Source organism: Ochlerotatus camptorhynchus, unplaced genomic scaffold (assembly GCF_037179485.1).
Source record: "Ochlerotatus camptorhynchus isolate MF236.1 unplaced genomic scaffold, CSIRO-AGI_Acam_v1.1 ptg000428l, whole genome shotgun sequence".
In the NCBI taxonomy this organism is placed as follows: domain Eukaryota; kingdom Metazoa; phylum Arthropoda; class Insecta; order Diptera; family Culicidae; genus Ochlerotatus; species Ochlerotatus camptorhynchus.
Genome location: NW_027040914.1, coordinates 938337 through 953790, shown reverse-complemented (window position 1 = coordinate 953790; position 15454 = coordinate 938337). Strand labels below are relative to the sequence as shown.

The 15454-nt window shown below is 40.5% G+C and overlaps 1 protein-coding gene across 1 annotated transcript; it reads right to left on the bottom strand.

The window, feature by feature from the left end:
- Window positions 1-10152: 10152 nt before the first annotated feature.
- Window positions 10153-14835, bottom strand: LOC135711227 (uncharacterized). Its single transcript, XM_065234011.1, has 2 exons — window positions 11855-14835; window positions 10153-11782 (listed from the first exon to the last, which is right to left on the bottom strand). Exons 1-2 carry the CDS (start codon window positions 14567-14569, stop codon window positions 11492-11494), a joined length of 3006 nt encoding a protein of 1001 aa, XP_065090083.1. The 5' UTR covers window positions 14570-14835; the 3' UTR covers window positions 10153-11491.
- Between the last annotated feature and the right edge of the window lie 619 nt (window positions 14836-15454).

Below are 15454 nucleotides of genomic sequence, written 5' to 3'. Positions count from 1 at the left end.
TCAAAGCTGTCTATGAGAGGAAAGCTGACTTAATTGTTGCCATCAACTCCTCTGCGCAATCAGGTGGTCAACACCTGCCAAATTCCCGGATGGATTGTTAGTTACTCGAAAACACTACCTAAACTGACCAAGTCCAGAGATCAGGCCAGGACAGAACGAGCCAAGGAAGGTAATGTTAAGGTGATTAAAGATGCAGGAGGTACTAATGAGGAAGTAGCATGTTTAGTTAAGTTAGCTACTGGTAGCCTCCCATCAACAGTTAGGATAATGTTATATAGCAAGTTTGGATGTGGAATACGGATCCTGATGAGGAAACCGAATACGGATCCTGCATGTTTAGGTTAAATTCAAAAAGGTAAAAGTTAAGTTAAAGTTAAGTTAATGTTAAGTTCAAGCTTTCTAAAAGTTATGATATAGAAAGGTCCCCTTCTGGGTATCGAAGAAACTCAACGTAAAAATGTCAAATGCACGCCGCAAGACGGTGGACAAATGAATTCTTTTTGAATCGGTAGCAAGACAAACAGACGACGTATTATTCAACAATGACGGATCCGATGATGGATCCCGATGGGGAATCCGAAGACGACTTCCGTTGGGTAATATGAAGACGGATCTTGATCAAGAATCAGAAGACGGATCCCGATGGGGAATCCGATAACGAATCCCGATGGATAATCTGAAGAAGGCTCTTTATAGGGAATCCGAAGACGAATCCCGATAGGTAATCCGAATAAAGATCCCGATGAGGAATCCAAATATGTATCCCGATAGAGCATAAGAACGTGGATCCTGATGGGAAATCCGAATACGGATCCTGATGAGGAAACCGAATACGGATCCTGCATGTTTAGGTTAAATTCAAAAAGGTAAAAGTTAAGTTAAAAAGTCAGACGACGCTTCAAAAAAATGGAGGTTAGTCGTTGACTTCAGGAATTTGAACACCTCATGGCCCATTGCCCCATTGGATGCCCCTAAGGTTTCTGGTAACAGAGGCATCACCTTAACCATGAAACAGGTGTCATTAGTTTCAATTCATATATTGAATTTGTATACGCCAATTGCAGTGGAGTCTGGCTTTATTGTTTTGACGCCTTTGGCTGGAGCAATTTTCTCTAGAAAGTCAATTGATGACATGCATGATGATGCTGTTATCAAAGCTGTCTATGAGAGGAAAACTGACTTAATTGTTGCCATCAACTCCTCTGCGCAATCAGGTGGTCAACACCTGCCAAATTCCCGGATGGATTGTTAGTTACTCGAAAACACTACCTAAACTGACCAAGTCCAGAGATCAGGCCAGGACAGAACGAGCCAAGGAAGGTAATGTTAAGGTGATTAAAGATGCAGGAGGTACTAATGAGGAAGTAGCATGTTTAGTTAAGTTAGCTACTGGTAGCCTCCCATCAACAGTTAGGATAATGTTATATAGCAAGTTTGGATGTGAGGTGCTAAATGCAGTTATTAGGATGCACAATATCATTAGACCAGATCGTCATAAGTTAGGAGGATAATTTTTACTACCTAAGATGTTTAATGTGCCAACTTCTCAGGGAATAAGTTTTTGTTACCGCGAGACAAGTAATCTACAGATCAAAGCCATAAGCAAATCCACATAGTTGCACAAGGTCCGTTGATGTCGATACCAGTTTCAAGAAAATGAAATGAAAAGTAGGGTAAAACAAAAACGATCGCTCGTTTACATAATATGCCTGCACTATTTATCTAGGAACGATCATGCTTTCGAGTGACAGTTGTGCATCACAATTTTCAGACTGTACAAAGACCACACGAAGGTCCAAGCGCTGAAAACAGCCAAATCAGTAGCTCACATAGACACAGTTTAGTGAAGAAAAACATAACATGTTACAGTGCGACTATCTCATTGTCATTGACCTTCGCGTTTACGTGCGGCCATGGGAGCAAAACAATTAGTGGATACTTTGAAAAGACTACAAGTAGCCCACGCAGTGAACGTACCAGTGTATGTGGACACTACAATAAAAAGCATTCTTAATTTATTGAATATGCTAGAAACTGAAAAGTGTGCGACGATAACAAAGAAACATAAAACATACCGCCTAGTGGAAGTGACGAACGAAGTAACAAAAATAGAAGTATTCCCACAGTTTATCCACTCAAAAGCACACAAGTTAAACAAATACGCTAAAGAATTCCTGAACGGTAAAAATGGACAATTAATAGTTTCAACTAGCCAAGGCTTTATGTCGCATGAAAAAGCAATGAAGAAGAAAATTGGTGGACAAATTATAGCATATATCTGGAGAAAACAGTGATTAGTGATCGATGCGCGAGTTTGTCGATCATCATCAGCAGCTTGACGTACAACAGTAGCTGAACTTATGCAGTAACGCTGAATGGTGTTGAGGAGTGCGCCTTTCAAATTGCAAAAAAAAAGTAAATGAGAACTTGCAACACAGGTAAACAAAACATCGCCAACCGACAAAACATCACTCAAGGTAGAACAACAATGTAACATAGTATTTAAGAGACAGGAAAATAAAGATAACATGATTAGTACAGTACGTACTTCAGTGGTATGTTCTCTTCAGAGAAGTCCGAACACCTCACAACCGCCGAAACCAAGAATGGTATTCGATGCGGCAACTAAGATCGACGGAGTTTCTTTAAACTCACAATTACTGTCAGGACCGGACATGACAGAATCATCTATTGATATAAAGATGAGATTCCGAGAAGGTCAAATAGCAGTAACTGGGGATATTCAGGATCAGAAAAGAAGATCGTGAATCACAACGAATGTTATCTCGGAAGCAACCTAACACTAGGTTGAATGTCTATGAAATGCAAGCCATGACTTTTGCAGCTACATGCTCACCAGCTTCCATGCAATTCGTCAAGAATGAAAATGCAAAACAGTTTATAAATGAATCCCCCAAAGCAGTAGAAGCTATAATTAAAAATCATTACGTAGATGACTATTTAGATAGCTTCAATGATGTTAAAGAAGCTGCAAAGATTGTATTGGATATTATACAGATACACGATAATGCTAACTTCAGAATCAGGAACTTTATCTCAAATTCACAGTCCCTATTGAAGCAATTGCCAAAAGATAGAATATCACCCAAAAAGGAAGTGATGATGACGAAAATACATACGAAAAGGTTTTGGGTATGTATTGGGACACAAAGAATGATAAGATTACATTTAAAATAAACATTCCAAATGTAGTCATGTTGGAACCCACATATAACAATTGAATCGAAAATATCGATGCAAGACCTTTGGCGACGCGAAATAGATTGGGATGATAAAATTCCGGAAGATATAAATAAGAGTTGGCAAAGATGGATAGGTAGATTACCCTCCTTAGAAAATCTAAAAATTTCTAGATTTTATTCCTACTCCAAAAGCATAATAAAGAGAGAACTTCATGTGTTCTGTGACGCTTCATTGAACGCATTTGCAGCAGTCATATACATGAGAACTATATGCGAAGAACGAATTGATGTTACAATTGTTGCTGCCAAATCAAAGGTAGCCCCCACAAAAATAATGTCAGTACCTCGCCTAGAACTGCAAGCGGCTGTATTAGGAACAAGATTATGCAATACAGTACAAAAAGCATTAAGATTACAAATAGATCAAGTAATATAATTGGTCAGATTCAAAGACTGTTGTGCGATTAGCGGACTGCAGAGAACATTCAACAGAGTTGCATCTGTTTTCGACTTTCATCTCTCCCGTGATGCGCTTTGTCGAAAGTTTTCTTCTGTTTTTCGCCGGCAGGAGTTAAGATATTGACTATAAGATATACGTTTTTTAATGTTTTTTTTTTATGTTATGACCATGCTTGAATGTATTTTTTTTTACCATAGTTGATAAGGATTAAATCATTGGGGCTTCATCCAGCCTGTTGATGTAAATAAATAAAATAACAAAAAAAAAATAAGCTGGATCAAGTCGGAATTAAGACAATTCAAACAATTCGTACAATACCGTGTTAGCGAAATTCTGGAGAACACGGTAGAATCACAGTGGAAATATATTAGCTCAGCATCAAATCCGGCCGATGAAGGAACAAAAGTCGTTCTATCTAAATCCATATGGATTGAAGGACCTTCATTCTTAAAATTAGAAGAAGAATACTGGCCGTTCGTGGCGTAACTGAGAACAAACAAAACTCAGATTTAAGTCATGAGGAACTACGCCCAGTACACTCAATGATAAACATATGCAAACCAAATTTAGATTGGTTGAGCGTAAAATGGTGCTCAGATTGGAATCGTCTAAAAAGGTCTGTATGCATAACAATAAAATATTTGGAGTGACTTAGGTCTAAAACAAACAGAGCATTCATATTCGAAAAGGCGATAACTGCTGCTAGTATGGAAAGAGCAGAAATACTGCTGATAAAAAAAAAACTCAATGGGATGCTTTTCCAGATGAATTGACGGAATTACATGTTAAACAAACTGTTGATAAATCCAACAAAATTCGAACGTTAACACCGAGAGAAGTGATCCTAGTAGCTTCTCATTGCACTCCATCTAGGGGCCTGCGGGTAGGCATAAAACCGGGGTGGTCAGATCCCTTAATCTGACAAATATGAGTTCATGTACAATGGAAGAATCACACATGAACAACCCTAGTGGGGTGTCCCAGGCCCCCGGATTTGTTGTCGTTAGCAATCCAAATGCTGGGAAAAACACTTCGGGAGATTCGGGAGTAGCGATGGGCATTGCTCTGTGTGATGGCAAACAGTGTAGTTCAATTTGTTGTGCAGTGAAAAAATTATTTTTAATTACGTGTGAAATTGTGTTGTGTGCCGCGATTGATTAATTGCAACGCGTGCCCAATTGTATTTGATAACAGGATCAGAAGTGCATCAAGATGTAAGAAATGGAAGTCAGATGCTAGAATTTGCTTTTCCAGAAATTGGGAAAATCACGAAATCAAGACGTACGCATAAAATAGCGCTCTCTGCAGAGGATATAATTTTTCAAATAGTACCTTTAAATTACTTTAAATTAATGGCAAATAACATTTTGAAAGATTTGCAAATAATTATCTTTAAGGAACCAAAATTCATTACTGATGTTAACGAAATTCAAACAATTTTACATAATCACCACAACACACCCACAGGAGGACATGTAGGACAACACCGATTGTACCAACGTGTTCGTCAATATTATAAATGGCGTGATATGAAAGGGTCTATTGCTCAATTCGTAAAGCGCTGCGAATTGTGCAAAAGAAACAAAATTATCAAGCATACAAAACAACCGATGGTTATCACCACAACACCATCGAGAGCATTTGAGATCATATCAATAGATACGGTAGGACCTCTACCGAGAACCATTAATAACAATCGCTACTGTGTGACAATCCAGTGCGATTTAACCAAATATATTGTAGTAATTCCGATTCAAAATAAAGAAGCCAACACTATAGCGAAAGCCCTAGTGGAAAACTTTATTCTAATATATGGACATTTTATGGAATTGCGATCTGATCAAGGAACAGAATATAAAAATGAGATCCTTGAGCAGGTATGCAAACTCCTACAGATAAAGCAAACATTTTCAACACCTTATCATCCAGAATCAGTTGGATCATTGGAGAGAAACCACAGATGTCTTAACGAATATCTGCGGTCATTCACCAATGAACACCAATCAGACTGGGATGACTGGGTCAAATATTACGAATTTTCATACAACACTACACCCCACACAGATCATAACTTCACTCCATTTGAGTTAGTATTCGGTAAAAAAGCAAACCTTCCACAAGACAATTTCGACAGTGTTAATGAACCAATTTATAATTTTGATATGTTTAAGAATGAACTACAGTACAAATTAAAAATAGCTCACGAAATAACAAAAGCAAAATTAATAGAGCAAAAAATGAAGAGACAAAAGGAACATGAACAAACTCTAAACCCAATTTATATCAAACTACAAGACTTAGTTTTTTTGAAAAATGAAAATAGGAGGAAATTAGATCCATTTTATCTTGGACCATACGAAGTTATATCAATATGTGAACCAAATTGCGAGATTAAAAATACAACTACAGGAAAAACAATTTTAGTTCATAAAAACAGATTGATCAAAAACTAAGCAAAATTTTTTTTTTTCCTTCAAAAAGTGTAAAAAATAAGCCATTTACCGAGCCCAATTTCATAAGAAAGTAAAAAAAAATAATAGTAAAAAAATGGAATGGGTGAAAGTTCTCAATGTCACTGAGAGTGCGAAATTCGGTTAGGCAAAATAAAAAAGTAAAAAAAAAAAAAAACAAAAAAAAAGAAGAAAAAAGAACAAAATCAACAAGCAATAAAAATGTTCGAGACAATTGGGGAAAGACCATTTATGTTTGAATAATTCCACCCTGTTACATTATTCTCTCTAAGGGGGATGGTGTAGCATGAGAACAAACCCATAGCTAATTTACATACATATCCCACAGGCAGCAAATTATAATTACGCTTAAAGAAGCACACCTTCTGTGTCTCTACTTCAGTCTCTCTACTCGTTACCACTTTTTACCTCGCACAGCGAAACCCGTACCGGCCGCAGTGCTTTATGTTTATTAGGCGAAAAAACCCAATTTTGTAAAACTGCAAAGGATGCATTTATTGATGTCGCCCCAGCTGTCTCATAGGAAAACTGTATTCGATAACCCCTATAAATAAGAAACGCTGAAATATACGAGGAGGATTATTCGTTCTGAGCTCGACCCAACCGGAGGTTCTCCGATCTTGGCCAATCGACTACTCTGAACAAAGTAATAAGTATTTCTTACTCCTACGGGTTAAGACCTGTAGGTTGGCAAAGAAAGCCCAGGCATGAAGTCTACACGATTCTTTTGAAACTACAACGAAGCGTAGTTTACAAGGAAGGTAATGTTAAGGTGATTAAAGATGCAGGAGGTACTAATGAGGAAGTAGCATGTTTAGTTAAGTTAGCTACTGGTAGCCTCCCATCAACAGTTAGGATACTGTTATATAGCAAGTTTGGATGTGGAATACGGATCCTGATGAGGAAACCGAATACGGATCCTGAATGTTTAGGTTAAATTCAAAAAGGTAAAAGTTAAGTTAAAGTTAAGTCTGATAATGAATCCCGATTGAGAATCTGAAGAAGGCTCTTTATAGGGAATCCGAAGACGAATCCCGATAGGGAATCCGAATAAAGATCCCGATGAGGAATCCAAATATGTATCCCGATAGAGCATAAGAACGTGGATCCTGATGGGAAATCCGAATACGGATCCTGATGACGGATCCTGATGAGGAAACCGAATACGGATCCTGCATGTTTAGGTTAAATTCAAAAAGGTAAAAGTTAAGTTAAAGTTAAGTTAATGTTAAGTTCAAGCTTTCTAAAAGTTATGATATAGAAAGGTCCCCTTCTGGGTATCGAAGAAACTCAACGTAAAAATGTCAAATGCACGCCGCAAGACGGTGGACAAATGAATTCTTTTTGAATAGGTAGCAAGATAAACAGACGACGTATTATTCAACAATGACGGATCCGATGATGGATCCCGATGGGGAATCCGAAGACGACTTCCGTTGGGTAATATGAAGACGGATCTTGATCAAGAATCAGAAGACGGATCCCGATGGGGAATCCGATAACGAATCCCGATGGATAATCTGAAGACGGCTCTTTATAGGGAATCCGAAGACGAATCCCGATAGGGAATCCGAATAAAGATCCCGATGAGGAATCCAAATATGTATCCCGATGGAGCATAAGAACGTGGATCCCGATGGGAAAGCCGAATACGGATCCTGATGAGGAAACCGAATACGGATCCTGAATGTTTAGGTTAAATTCAAAAAGGTAAAAGTTAAGTTAAAGTTAAGTCCGATAATGAATCCCGATTGAGAATCTGAAGAAAGCTCTTTATAGGGAATCCGAAAACGAATCCCGATAGGGAATCCGAATAAAGATCCCGATGAGGAATCCAAATATGTATCCCGATAGAGCATAAGAACGTGGATCCTGATGGGAAATCCAAATACGGATCCTGATGACGGATCCTGATGAGGAAACCGAATACGGATCCTGCATGTTTAGGTTAAATTCAAAAAGGTAAAAGTTAAGTTAAAAAGTCAGACGACGCTTCAAAAAAATGGAGGTTAGTCGTTGACTTCAGGAATTTGAACACCTCATGGTCCATTGCCCCATTGGATGCCCCTAAGGTTTCTGGTAACAGAGGCATCACCTTAACCATGAAACAGGTGTCATTAGTTTCAATTCATATACTTAACATGTATACGCCAATTGCAGTGGAGTCTGGCTTTATTGTTTTGACGCCTTTGGCTGGAGCAATTTTCTCTAGAAAGTCAATTGATGACATGCATGATGATGCTGTTATCAAAGCTGTCTATGAGAGGAAAGCTGACTTAATTGTTGCCATCAACTCCTCTGCGCAATCAGGTGGTCAACACCTGCCAAATTCCCGGATGGATTGTTAGTTACTCGAAAACACTACCTAAACTGACCAAGTCCAGAGATCAGGCCAGGACAGAACGAGCCAAGGAAGGTAATGTTAAGGTGATTAAAGATGCAGGAGGTACTAATGAGGAAGTAGCATGTTTAGTTAAGTTAGCTACTGGTAGCCTCCCATCAACAGTTAGGATAATGTTATATAGCAAGTTTGGATGTGAGGTGCTAAATGCAGTTATTAGGATGCACAATATCATTAGACCAGATCGTCATAAGTTAGGAGGATAATTTTTACTACCTAAGATGTTTAATGTGCCAACTTCTCAGGGAATAAGTTTTTGTTACCGCGAGACAAGTAATCTACAGATCAAAGCCATAAGCAAATCCACATAGTTGCACAAGGTCCGTTGATGTCGATACCAGTTTCAAGAAAATGAAATGAAAAGTAGGGTAAAACAAAAACGATCGCTCGTTTACATAATATGCCTGCACTATTTATCTAGGAACGCTCATGCTTTCGAGTGAAGAATAACACGCCCACGTGCGTATACCATAAGGCATAATCTTCCCTCTCGGTTTATCCTTAAGGAAGGATATGATTTACTGTTTAAGCGCTACAAATGTTTCAAATTCTTATTTGTTAACCTTTTCAGACCTGAGTAAAATAAACCAATAAACTTAGAAAAATGATGACCAAATCCCGGTTCTGAAAAGGACATAGTACATAAGGACTCAATATATAAGTTAGCCCTTTGAAGGACAAGTGGCATTTTTTCAGCTTAAAGTTAGGAAACTAGTGAAAGGCCCTGTATTAAAAGGGACATGGAAAATTCCGTAAGAACAGGAAAGATTTTTACATAATTATAAATCACTTATGCAACACGTAGACCTAAGATCATTTTGTACAGAAATTGAAAATAAAGTTAAGTTTGAAGCTTACTCCAGGTTCTTCATTGAATCCGAAAAACTCTCGATCCTTAGAAGTGAAAACTTCTCTCCTAACGGAGAAAAAAGTAACTTCAAGAAGCTGTTTTTTGGCATAGGTGTCACAAAAGCGAAAGACTCTCTAATCAGAGAAGAAAGTAGCTTTTGGCAGTGACATTACATGGTGGCTCCAGAGAGGAACCATTGGAGGACGGCTGCGCGTTTAGAATCTTCGAATTTCCAGTCAGGATAAATCTGACTGTTTGGAATTGTAAGTAGGTTTCGACCGAAAAACATTTCTAAAATTTGGGCTTCTCAAAGCCAAGTGGGCCGTTGAGCCAAAGTGTCAATCTGACAAAGGTCAGATAGTTCGAACATTTGGGCTCGTGAAGCCAAGTAGGCTAATAGCCAAGTGATCTGAAAAGTTTCAGAAAAATCCGGACATTGGTTGAAGTGAACATGAACGAGTAACAAAACGCCGCACTTTCCCACGGCTGAAGGCCAGAAGCAGACCACAAGCAACCAGGCTACCAGTTCATCAAATCCAGACTCCCACGGCTGAAGGCCGAAAATATCACAAAAGCTATAGGCCAACCGAAATCCTAGAAGGACGTCCAGTGGCAAGGAGCAGACCAATGGCGAGCTGCTAGGCCATTAATATCAACAAAGTTCAGATTAAAGTGTGAGTAAAATCAGAGTTGACGCTAGTATATTATCAGGTAGAAATTTATTAATTAAAAAAAAACAAGATGAGTGAAAAATTTGCTACACAGGAAGAGCAAATACAAACTCTTCAAAACAGGAAAGAATACAAGACTAATGCAGATAGCCAAGTAGAAGCTTTCGAAGCGATCATTAAAAAAATTAATGGTATCAATGTTAACGGACAAAACACAACGGAAAAATACATTTTAAGACAGTCATTACTGGTGTTGCCATATTTTGATGGAAACTTCAAAGCTTGGCCAAGATTTAAAAAAAAAACATACCTCGAAACCACACAGCGGGGAAATTTTTCGGACCTTGAAAATTTACATTGTCATCACTGTTTTGTACGGATACAAGCAACAGAAGAAGAAATTGATTCAAGTGTCAAAGCCAGACCACCCTGTGGGACGCAACAACGAGCGCAGCGACAATTGGGAGCATATTATTCCAGGGGCGAACGATCAAACCTGATCACCCTGAAGACCGCAGCACCGATGAGACGAAAATAAACAGGTATGACTCAGAGAGCGGAACAACGAAATACTTTATGTGTAAGCTAGTGATCAATATGAACTTATATGAATAGAGAATAATTCCAGAACATAAAAATTTATTGAAAATACAAACATAAATTTTCTTATTGAAACTGATGAATAGACTAAGAGCAATTGATGAATATATATAAAGAGAGAACATACTAATTTACTAAAGAGTGTAAAACGTGCACGTTCACTAGAAGGAATAGTTGAAAAAAGTGAAACCCTTAACGATTTAATTCATGAATATAAATTAGTCCTCTCTTTCGATGCAGTTTTAGTGCTGAACTAAGCAGCCATTTTCGCCGTTTTTTACCTGAATAAGAGTCGTAAAAATGTGGAAAATATCGCAGGAGAAAACCCGAGAAAAAAACCCAAGTAGTTCCACTAAAAGTTCAAAGCTCACTCCAGATTCTTCATTGAATCCGAAAAGACTCTCGAGTGAAAACTTCTCTCCTTGACCGGAGAAAAAAGCGGCTCATACACGTGTTTTTGGAAAAGTATCTCAGAAAGCGAAACACTCTCTAAACTAGAGAAGAAAGTAACTTTTGACAGCGACATTGGGGATCATCCGCTACCGAAGAAATCATCAAGCCAAAGATCCGACAGAAAAAAATTAAGTTTTTAAGCAAAAACCAATAAATATTCGACCGCGAAAGCAAACGTGAGTATTCTGTAAACAATTTAAACCCTTTTAAGTTCCAAATCCAAATGAAGTTTGCCGTGAAAAGATCATCCTGCTGCATAAATAACCTAAGCTCTTCGCTAACCTTCAAACCTAACCTCTTCTGCAACCATCTGAGCATCACTTTCACACCAGTTGAAAGTGCGCAGATAACTGCTCCAACTTCCTGAAGTCGAAACCTAAGCTCATCTAGCATTGTACGTACCGTTGGTCGCATCCTGCAGCTCCTCCATCAACGACGCCACATGGTACCGCTGGGCCCCGTTTTGCCGTACCACCGCATTCAGGTTGTTCATCTCCGCCCGCAGCGAAGCCACGCACTCCTGCAGTGGCCGAATGGAACTATTCCGCCGAGAGCAGTCCTCCAGCAGCGCCTTAAGTGCCTGTTCGTCATAGCTGGGTACTGCCCCAGTTGGAACCGAACTGGCACCGGAAGAAACGTTGACACTGTCCGGTTGGCTGACCGAGTGGAAGTTCTGAAAATACACAAATACAAATACATTAAAATCACCCCCTAGGAAAAATTGGATTTCAGCTAACACCCTTACCTTATCGTCACCATCCACCAGTTGTGCCATATTGTCCCGCAGTGTCTTCACCTCATCTTGCAGCTGCTGCTTCTCCTGCTTCTCGGCTATTATCTCATCCCTCAACGCCTGCAGATCGTCGAAGAATCGTTGCCTCGATTCAGCCAGTATCCGTTCGGACTCTTCGTACAGCCTCAGCCGCTCGTGGGCCGTCTCCAGCTGAACATCCCGCACCTGCAACTGCTGCAGAAGAAAGTCAATCTCCGTCCGAAGCTTCGCTTCATTCATCTGCTGCCCGTTGATGGAGTCCTGTAGCGAGCTACGCTTGGTACTCATATCCGAAATCATGCGGTGCGAATCCTCCAGCTGGATACTTTTCACCGTTAACTCCGACCGGATATCGTCCGACTCCACTCGCTGCAGTTCGTTGGTCAGCTTTAGATTCTCAATCACCGTGCTCTTCTCCTCCGAAGTTGACAGGGAATATTTCAGTTCCTCCTCCATTTGAGTAATTTTTCTTCCACTGATCTGGAGCAGCTCCTTCAGTCGCTTGTTCTCCTTGTCCGTCACCTGCTTGTCGCGGAGATCGGAGAAAATCCGCTGAAACGAGCTCCAGATATCTTCGTCGATCTTCAGCAGGCAGTTGTTCTCCATCGACGATACCAATCGAGCCTTTTCACTCTTCAGCTGGTGGCATTCTTTGAGCAACGCTTCCAGATCTGCTTCTAGCAGAAGGTTCTTCTCACGAATTCCAGCCATTTCACACTGAAGCGATGACATTTTACTGACGTCCTTTTCCAACGCCTCTACATGCTGCTCTGCCACCTTTCTAGCTTGACTGTGCTCCTTGACCTTCTTGAACAGCGTACGATTATTCAACTCGTATCGCTTCAGTTTCTGCCGATGTTCACTCTCAATCACCTTCAGCAGAATTTTCAACTCCTTAGTATCGTCTTCCGGTATTGGATTCCCGTGCTTCGGACATACACTGCCACTTTTCGTAAGCTTTTCCTCCGAACGGCTGTTGCTGCTGCTACTACTACCGCAAGTACTACCCTCCGCGGCACTGCTACTGCTGCTAGTGGGACTCATACCAACCTCTTCTTCCTGTACAATCTTTTCCTGCAGCTCGGAAATCTCCCGTCGTAGTTTTTGGACCAGTTCCTCACTTTTCCGGAACTTTTCATCATACTCAGCGTACTGACCCAGTTTCAGTTCCAGGTCCAAGTTCCTCGACTGAATCTTTTGGAAGTTCTCCAGCAACTGACCGTACATCGCTGCTGCTTGCAGCTCACTTGCCTTCAATGTGTTCTCCAGCTCCATCCGGCATCCCTCCAGTTTCCTGCAGCGCTCGGTTAACTGAAGGAATTCCTTTCGCAGATTCCCAAGTTCAAATTCCTTCACACTGAGCGCCCGTCGCGTGTTTTCAAAGTTTATCGATAAAACTTTCAGCTGCGCCCCCAGATGTCCAATGCTGACACCTAGCTCTCGCTTGGCAAAGCTCTGCCGTGCGATGGATGCTTGCAGTTCAATGTTTTGCTCCACCGTTCTTGCGTTGGCATTTTTCAGCCTTGATATTTCCTGTTCCATCGAAGATAGTCTGGACGTGGTTTCCGCTTCTTTGCCTTTGTACGATTGAATGATGGCCTCCTGATTGGAGAGAGTGCTTTCGAGCAGCTGGATGTTCGATCGAAGCTGATCGTTTTCACGCTCATGATTCTTGTTTGATTCGAGAAGCGAATCATTTTTTTCCAAAGCATCATTATGTTTGCATACATGCTCTTGCTCTATCAAATCAGATAATTTCTCTAATCGACTGGACGCCTCAATGGTTTCGAGCCTCGCGAGAAGACCGGACTTCTCGGCTATCGCTTTCCGTTCGACTTGCTCTGCACTACGTATTACCTGCTGCAGTTCTACCTTCATCCGATCACTATGCACTTTTTCCTGACTCAGTCGTTTGTCAAACAACTGATTACTTTCCCTCAGATTGGCAATCACATTTTGGCACACATGTAACTCATTCCGGAACCACACTTCGGAGGTCCTCGTTGAGCTCAGTTCACTCCGGACCTCCAGCAGCATTTTCTCCAGCTTCCTAACCTCCAACGAAAGGTTCTCCTTATCACAGTACTGTTCGGTAATCTTCTCTTTCAGGATCCCATTGGCACGATCCTTGCATTCCAATTGGATTCTAACCTGGTCCAAATCGGAACGCAATTTAAAAATTTCCAAACGTTGCTCACTAAAGCCAACGGAATCCACCACTGTTTGCAGCTGCTGCTTCAAGTCGTCTACCTCCTGCTGCAATGCTACCTTCTCATCGACTACCTGGTGGTATTTCTTGTTCCATTGTAACTCTACCTCGTTTCGAATTTCATTCCATTTGTACTTGTACGTCAGCAGCTCCGTCTTTGCTTGGTAAAGCTCTGTATTCAACTGTACGAATCTCTGATGAAGGTCCTGTCCACACCCTGCGGGACTTGCCACGGTCTTTCCTTTGTTGGAGCTTTCCGAAAATGAAAAGTTCCCCGAATCATAATTCCCACTGCTCTCATTCCGCAGCACACTCAAAATTTCGTCCTCTTCTTCCGTTTCCTCCTGTGCCACTGTCGTCGCATCGGAAAGGAAGCTGCTGCTGCTGCATTTTCCCACCAAAAGCAATCGATGCCAGCTGGGATTCGCAGCATCCAGTCCGGAGGCATCGTCGTCCAGCTGCTGATCCGACTCTGACATAATCCGACACCTTTCACGTGCACACAGCCACGACTAGTAGTTTGTCCTCGATTCGCTTCACTTTTCAGCTCCTGCCATGATGGCACTCTCGGAAAGCTTTTAATGCAATTACTGCTTAAATGGTTTCAATTACGGCCGGATCCTAGCACTCACTGCGCGAATTTAAATGGCACAAAATGGCAGCGTCACTTTTCGGTTGCTTTTTCCTGCTTGATTATTCAACGAGAAGCTACATTTTCAGTCCACTTGCGATCACAGTCAGCACATTTAAGGTAATGACGTCGCGATACGGAATACCCGAACTGTAAAGCAACTGTCAGAGGAGCAAGGTATACCATATTATAAGGAATAAGGTGTAGGTAGAACAAACTACATTTGTACCCAGCTGCATCAGCCATGCAGAGCCAGGGTTGCCACTGTTTCAGTTTTATTTTCTGTTTTCAAAGAGGAAATATTTGAGATATATTTATAGATGCAGAGTTTTAATCTAGTTGCTCTTATGGAACGTACAGCAAGCTTTATCTCTAATCTCATATGTTCAATTTTAAGCACCGACGAATCAATATGCCAATATGATTTTTCTTCTGGGTTAAATCCAGATTATATTGGCAACCCTGGTTCGAGGTACCGATACGAAAAAAAAACATCCGATCTAGGTATAGATTACTGTCACTCTGTTTTGTCATTCAAATTAATCGAAATTCAATGATTAAAAAATAAATAAGGCTGTGCTGCATTTGGTAATTTTTCACTTAAATTTTACGCTTCGAAATAAATTAAAATGCTAGAAAATGTTGATTTGTTGATCGTCCGATTTTCGAGATGTTTGTCAAAATTGATTCCTGGTCGGTCAGAAAATAGTCTGGTACAATAGCAGGTTATTTG

Excerpts from the sequence above, each read along its gene's own strand:
- LOC135711227 (XM_065234011.1), bottom strand. The coding sequence starts at position 14,569 with ATGTCAGAGTCGGATCAGCAGCTGGACGACGATGCCTCCGGACTGGAT. Across the intron at positions 11,783-11,854 it reads TGGTGGATGGTGACGATAAG|AACTTCCACTCGGTCAGCCA; the intron begins GTAAGGGTGTTA and ends GTGTATTTTCAG.